The sequence below is a fragment of the Dermacentor silvarum genome, chromosome 1, assembly GCF_013339745.2.
Source record: "Dermacentor silvarum isolate Dsil-2018 chromosome 1, BIME_Dsil_1.4, whole genome shotgun sequence".
Classification (NCBI taxonomy): domain Eukaryota; kingdom Metazoa; phylum Arthropoda; class Arachnida; order Ixodida; family Ixodidae; genus Dermacentor; species Dermacentor silvarum.
In genome coordinates this window covers 333,309,372-333,317,039 of record NC_051154.1, presented here as the reverse complement: position 1 = coordinate 333,317,039, position 7,668 = coordinate 333,309,372, and the positions used below count along the sequence as shown (strand labels likewise).

At 46.4% G+C, this 7,668-nt stretch overlaps 1 protein-coding gene and 1 non-coding gene across 2 annotated transcripts; one reads left to right on the top strand and one right to left on the bottom strand.

Annotated features, from left to right (window-relative positions):
• Nucleotides 1-1,410: 1,410 nt before the first annotated feature.
• Nucleotides 1,411-4,893, bottom strand: LOC125943264 (uncharacterized). Its single transcript, XM_049662128.1, is given in 8 exon segments — nucleotides 1,411-1,492; nucleotides 1,557-1,665; nucleotides 1,770-1,958; nucleotides 2,019-2,252; nucleotides 2,380-3,738; nucleotides 3,741-3,932; nucleotides 4,055-4,287; nucleotides 4,388-4,893. Coding segments are annotated over 8 exon segments (2,646 nt in total). The 5' UTR covers nucleotides 4,636-4,893.
• A 1,341-nt stretch (nucleotides 4,894-6,234) lies between these two features.
• Trnar-ccg (transfer RNA arginine (anticodon CCG)) lies at nucleotides 6,235-6,307 on the top strand. Its single transcript has one exon. It is a non-coding gene; the product is annotated as a tRNA-Arg (tRNA).
• The last annotated feature ends 1,361 nt before the right edge of the window (nucleotides 6,308-7,668 follow it).

Below are 7,668 nucleotides of genomic sequence, written 5' to 3'. Positions count from 1 at the left end.
ATGAACAAGCGTGGTCTGAGCGCGCTCAAACAAACATGAATAGATCACACTGAATGACTGGAGACAACGACTGTCAAAACGCTGGCAGCGAGCGCATACGCCGCCGCGGGCGAAGGTACGTGCCGTCTATCGCTTCAACGGAAGCTGAGCGGCGAATGCACGGCTCATAAAGGTCAGAGCCGTGTGGAGATAATAGACGGTGCGGACGAGCGAGCGACGAGCGCGGTTGTTGGCAGAGTAGAAGTGCGCCCCCCCTCCCGCGCTCCCTCCGGCGCTGGCTTCCCGCTTCCTTGCTTGCGCGTGGGTGATTGAGTGCGTTCGCTCTTCGTGATACCGCGCGTCCCCGCACGCTTCCGCTCGGGCATACGGCGCGCGGCGAAGATTTTATCTATAGGGAACCTCACGGCGACGGCGACGGCAGAAATCCGGTTGAAGTGTCCATATAATTGCTATCGCAATAATAATTTTCTGTTAGAGAAAGTGATGCGTAAATTGTACATTTTAGGAAGAACTATAACTACTGTCAAACGTTAAGCACGAACGCGAGCTCCGATACTAGCCGAGCACAGCTATTCACGGCATCCGATGGCACACGACCGGTTCGGCTTTGCTCGCATCGCAGCCGACGGCGCCGCTAATGTCAGCGTGCTTTCTTCGATGTGTATATAATTATTGTGAAAAGTGACAACAACGGTTAGAAAATATTGCAGTTTGTGAGCGTCGGTGATTCATTCCGAAGCGCCGTCAGCTTTAGCTTTGATGTGAACTGGAGAAGGAGCGACGATATCGGCGCCGCAGAGCAATCAGCGGCTGCGAGGCTGCCGTCGGTGCCAGAGTGTGGTCACTCCGCGGTCGCTGATTGGCCATTTCGCTGTACAGCCACAGAACACCTATTTATAGTACGGCTGCCGGCCAAATGGGTCCCAGTCCGATCCTCTCTACGGCAAGGATACCTCGCCGTTCGCGAGCAAAACCGCCGTCGAACGGCGGCCCGCAAGTGGCGTGCCGGTAACCTGCCTGGACGGGCGTCATTTCAGCGGTACAGTAGTTCGCCAATTGAAACGTACACTCGCCGGAAATTCCGAGATAATCCGGGAGCTTCAGTAATATTTCGTTCTAACACCAAGTTGTTTTTGGCGTAGCGACCTTGGTATGCAGGAAATCCAGAATGAACCACATTCAACCTTCCCTTGCGAAAGTTATTTGATGTGGTATAACATTTACCGCGCCAAATAATTTGATGTGTTTGGTTTGATTGCATTTGAAACTAGCAAACTTGTGGGAAAGTTTTGATGAACTTTTTCGGGTGCACTGCACAAAAGCAACCACTAAAATAAGAGACACTGGTTCACAACAAAGCTGCCACAATTTGGTAGCTTTCAGCATTACAAATTTTATTATGCCTTTACACTAAATTCTGCCGTTGTCGCTGCAGGGCCTGCAGAACCACAACTTCTTCTTTGCATCTGCTTGCTTGACTGCAGCACAAGTCCTGCACATAAGGAGTGGGAATGTTAAATCCATGCCATTTAGGCAACAGCATATCTAATTCATACCAGTGAAAGCATTGCAGGCAGTGGTCACAGCAAATCATTTTGATCTCGCCACTGTCCTTTTCTTTGCAGGTATGGCATAACCACAGTTCGTTTTTCTTCTTGGTACAAACTGAAATGACAATGGGACAAATTTTTGCTGGACCGTAAGGGAAATGGTATTACAATATGTTTGCTAGGAGAGGCAGCACGCTTTACTTGCATTTTCAAAATTACCTGCAGATGTAAGTAGCAGCCAGGCATCGCCCGAAAAGTACGGCAGCAGTTGCCGCATCTGAACTCGATAATCCAAAAGTCCACTTGGGAGCAACTCTGGCTGTACTTCAACATCGGCCTCATCAATGATGTAGCCATGGTCTAGCACCTTGCTGGCAGTAGCCTCCCCCACAAATTCCGTCAAGAGAACTGAAAGAAGCACCACATAAGTATGCACCATGAACCATTTTATGCCAAGTAAAAACTCACTCTTATGTTGAGCAATCTCAGCCAGCTGCACAAATGGTGTTGCAGCAATTTCGGACAGTTGCCTTGGCATTTTGCTTCTTTGCACAGACGTGCACTTCGGGCGCCCTCTCGGCTTCGCAAGTGGAAGTCTGTGCTGTGAGGGGCTGGAGGGGGCTTGTGGCAGCGTAGAAGGGGCTTGTGGTAGCACTGAAGTTGCTTGTGACAGAATGGAAGGCTCATGTGGCAGAGTGGAAGGTTCTTGTGACAGAATAGGAAGGTTCTTGTGGCAGTGTAGAAGGGGCTTGTGGTAGCACTGGAGTTGCTTGTGACAGATCGGAAGGTTCATGTGGTAGCGTAGAAGGGGCTTGTGGTAGTATTGAAGTTGCTTGTGGCAGAGTGGAAGGGGCTTGTGGCAGCACAGAGGAGTCAGCTCTGCTGGTTTGCTGGTTAGCTTTAGTTTGCTCAACGTGTCTAGCAGAACCTGAGGACTTTTCTGTAAGCCATTCTGCATAAACATTCTCGAGAATTTCAAGTCGGGCCGCAAAGACCTCATGCGGAGAGTCGGCAAAGAAATCTGCTATTGTATTCAGTGTCCTCATCGCATGATTGAATAGTTGGTTTCTGTTCATTTTATGAAATGCTGGCACTGGCATAGTTAGTGGTCCCGTGCTTTCTTGTGATGCATCACAATTCTCTTCAGCATTGTTGTCAGCAGCCATGACTCTGAGGTGATAAAACTTGAACCATCGTGGTTTGACAAATTTGGACAGTTCAGGCACAGCACCAGTTCTTTCATACACAGCCAGAATGTGCCCACACAGTAGCCCCATCCTAGAAAAGGTGGTGCATGTGCACGTGCAAGTTTTCTCTGAAACTACATGCCAGGTGCCACAAGCACTTGAAACAGTATAAACAGCTGGCTCTAGTTGCTGTATTTCCGGAGGTGCTTTTCTAGCTTTGGCAGCTTCTTTGTAAATTGTAGAACAAGCATAAGGAGTCAACTTCTTGGCACATATGGCTTCAATATTACTTGAGGCGTCATACGAGTAAAATGTTGATGTTTTCACGACACATGCACGATGTCTAGCTTCTTGCGTGAGTGCACTTGACAGCTTGACAACGCCCCTCAGTGCCTCGTGTAATTTGTCAGATGATGACAAAATTTGCTTGATCTTGGTGTTGTGAGATTCAACTCTGTTGGTGGTGTTATCACCTGCAGTGAACTCCTTGTCACAGAGGTGTCTTGCCCACATGTTCGGAATGTTTCTCCAATTTTTCTCAAAGTAAGTACATGCTTGAGCATTGGCGTGTCGTAAATAGTCTGTCTGTGCCTCTTCAAATTTTTCTGGATTTGGGGCATTTACCATTTCACTGAAGCTGGCGACTAATCTCTCCCTTTCTTCGGCCGAATGTGCCAACTTTCCGGAAGCTGCCCGGAAAGCCTTCATCACATGAAATTGGCAGAGCTGCACAGCAGGTCTTGAGTGAAACGTTTCTCGTATTGCAGCTATTTCTGTGAAGTCTTTGTCCACGATGACAACATTAGTGCGAGCTGCAGCTGAATTTGCATGAACAAAAGTTTCAAGCAGCTTAGTGACAACATGTTGTTGTTCGGATGCAACGAAGGCATATGCGACGACATGGCTGGCACCTGCGCCATTTTCAACCATGAACACAAACAAAGGCATTCTGTGCTTGTTAGTTCGGTACATGGCGTCTAGGATTAAAACCTCGGGTAAACCCTAAACATCCTGTGCATTTGTCTTGTTTGCACGTAGAGAACCTGGAGCTCTTTGTTTTCATCTGTAATTGAAATAACTGTTGCCTTTTCTTTTTCACGAAGGTCGCAGATTACTTGCGTGAGCTTTTCTACATCATTTCCTCTGCTCTTGCTAGTTTTTATGTTCTGGACGTCCTTTGCAATGATTACTTTTCCTGTAAAACAATTGAGACAGAAAGTACAAGGCTTACTCATAATTAATTTTCCTGTAAAACAATTGAGACAGAAGGTACAAGGCTTACTCATAAGTACAGCAATGATGTGACAATAGTGTTACCTGTGTCTTCCTTGAGCTTCTGTACGATGAGGCTGGGTGGCACGTTCATCTCAAGGAGTGGATGCACAAGCTTCGCCTCATTGTCATTCAGCTTCCTGCTCTCCGGATAGGAGGCAAACATATCAGATGTGGTTTCATGATTGTGTTCTAGCATAACACAGGTGAGTTCCAGCTCTTGGCTTGCACGCCTGGCAGCAATCACAATTCCAGCCGCGCAGTCATTCTTCATTGTTCTAGAAGAAGAAAAGAAAAAAAAGATGGCTTCGTTCTCCTGTGCACACGTTGTCAAAAATCACAATACACGAGCCAGCTTCGATTATTAGACTGACTTACCTCTGGTTTGGGCGTATCCCCGTGCCCCTTGTTCTATGGTTACCGCTGTGCTTGCATGTGAATGTTGCGTTGGCGAACTTCAATTTTCTGTCCAACCCAACAGCTCCGGAAGCCAGGTGTGCTTTGACAACCTCTACTGATTTTGTAGTCTTTTTGACGAACAATGCGTTTGTCTGCCGCTGCAACTTCCGCAAAGCCCTATCAAATTCGTCGTACGACACAAACCTTGCACCAACCTTAATCTCCATGATAACACTTGCGTAAACACCCGATCCGCGGAGCGCACGTGAGCGGAGAGACTGACCAAAGCGCTGGACTGACAAACACGTGCTTTCACCGCGGTTCCGTAGATGGCGCCAGCTGACGCCTACGACGCCTACGACTGGCAAAGACGTGCTTTCACCGCGGTTTCGTAGATGGCGCTAGCTATCACCGACGTCTTCTAAAACAAAATTACGACTCCTTCAGCAGGTGAAAGCAGACCCAATATTTTGATAATACATTAATACCCGAAAAAAAAATAAGTTTCACCAAGCTACAATTGCCATTCCCTAGATGGCGCTGTATCGTCGTGCACCGAAAATAAATGGGCAGCTAAAGTGCACAAGTATCTCTACATGAAAAGCGTGGACACAGAATGGAGGAAGAGGTCAAGGAAGTTGGCAACCAAGTACAGGATAATCGAAACTGTAAATAGACAACCAGGGGTCATCAGAAAGAAAGTGAGAGAAATAGAGACCGTGAATTGGATGCAAAGAATGGAAACGAAAAGGACAATGGAGATTTACAAGAATGAGAAGAAAGAAATTAGAAGGGAAAATCTGTACGATAACACAAAGGGCAGTGCCTTGCTATTTGAGGCTCGAGCCGGTTGCCTAAGGACGAAAACATATCGGAACAAATATTTGGAATTAGATGAGACATGTGTATGCTGCAGTAAAGATCCAGAGACCACTCAGCACATCCTAATGGAATGCGACGGGATCCACCCAGCGAGAACCGTAGGTAACGTGCAACTCCCAGAAGCGCTTGGGTTTAAAGTGGAAGGAAACATAAACAGATCAGCCGTAGAGATCAGCAAGAGACGATTAGAGTACTGGTGGAAAAAAAGTAGGGAAAAGATGGATGCGACCTGATCTCTTAAAATCATAGGCAGCGGTACAAGGTAAATTTTTGAAAAAGAAAAATAATGATAGGTATACAAAAATGCAAGATAAAGAACATGTATAGTATACCTGATTAAATCAAGCAGGCTAGGTGACTATTTGTCGCCGCCCCGTTTCAAAGGGGATGCCAATAAATCATCATCATCATCATCATCCGAGCCATTTCCGGCAAAGGTACATCCGTAGTGCGCATAGAATCATTCAAATTAAATAGCGCTGAATACTCGTAATTAGTCTCCGGTTTTGTGGACGTTGTCAGATCTTAAGATATCCCGTGTTTCAAGAAAGCTTCGGCTTTCCTCCATATCGCTCCAGCGTCATTATGGGGTAATCTTAAATGAAGACGACTGTGAGGTGGGAAAGGTTAGACTGGACAACGCAGGAAGAAAACATTTATAGCAACTCTTCCACCACAGAGGAGTTGCGATAAACAAACGAAAACGACTTGGACAAAAGTCATCAGTGAATAAGATTATGTTTCTCTACTTCTTCTTCGTCGCTGAAGCAGATTGTTCTCGCGCATCCGCGAAAGCTTACTTTAACCGATACCGCATGAAACAAAGAATTACGCCGTAACATGTTGCGCCGGTTATCAATTTCAGTGCAACATGTTATGGGCTAATGGGAAAACCTTCATTTCTTGAATGCTTTAATGATATGGAGAAGCGGCGACTGCTGCATGTCCGCGTGGCCTAATGGATAAGGCGCCTGATTCCGGATCAGGAGATTGCAGGTTCGAGTCCTGTCGCGGACGTGAATTTTTTTTTCTTTTTGCTTGCTCCGTGGTACATAATTAGTTTCATGGAACGCTTGGTCATTCCTATACGTGAGGCCGTGTGGATTTGGCGCATTATCACGGATCAGGAAATGGCAGGTTTCCTGTATTTCTTCACGGACGTCGAGTTTTCAAGGTGTATTTTTTATCTTTTTTGGCTCGTGCAACATTGTTTATGGGCGTGTAGCTGCTACTTCTGCATATCCGCGTGTCCTAATGGATCATTCTGCTTCCGGCGGTATCGAGTGTAAGATTTCTTTCAGCGTGGTTTTCGAACGATTACCTGTCCAATATGAAACGAAAAAAAAACTGTATTGCACTTTGTGTGACATTGTTTTCGCGGTGCCCTTGTACAGGTCCTTGTACATTGGAAGGTCGCGGCAGCGTTGTTTTAATGAGTGAAGAAAAATGCAGGTGCCGCCAGGAACAAAACCTTTCTTTTTTTAATTACACACAGCAACAGTTAAAACGTTCTGGGAGGGAAAGGAATTATTTTTAGCGTGGGGATCGCAATGTTTAATTTGCAAGCAGCCAGAGACGATCGATCATATTTTTTTACACTTTTTGGAAGGGATTTATTTTTGGGAAGTATTACAGAGAACACTACGGAAAGAATTTCCACATGACCCGTGTGGCATTAGGTACTTAAGCGTAGGTAACGAGGATGCTAACGAGGTGCCTTTTCATTTAATTATGCTTATGCGCATCCACTGTATTGGTGGTCCAGAATGACAGGATATTACGTTGACAAGGATGCACGGCATGTACGAATTAATTTTCGTGAGAGCATGCACTGGTTTGTTGGAATCCATAAAGCGTTAGCTAACCTCCCTAGTGGCTCTCAAGTGTAGAGCCGCTGGTGGATTTGCGCGAATTTGCGCGACACGCAGGCAGCAGGATGATGCTTGAGTACGCCTTCACTTAATGTACATTGTAGTCTGTGTGTTTTTATTGCGACTGTTATTTTGGTGAAATGTTTTGTGTCAAAGCCAGGCAATAAAGATAAAAAAAGTCCGCCTGGCCTAATGTATAAGGCGCCTGATTCCGTATCAGGAGATTGCAGGTTCGAGGGCTGTCGCGGAAGTGGGTTTTTTTTATATACACACTCGTGAAGCATTACTGTTTATGGGCTTGCAGCTGCTACTTCTGCGACTCCGCGTGGCCTAATGGGCACCGTGGTGTAGTCTATTCCACTTCCAGCCGCGTCGAGCTTCGCTCGAGCAATTACGTGTTGCGGGCCAGCATGGCCGCGGTAATAGGATTTTTTAAGAAACGACGCAGGTCATCAGGTGATGACGCATGCATAGTGTTTTTTTGCACGCGGACATCAAGGCGCGGCC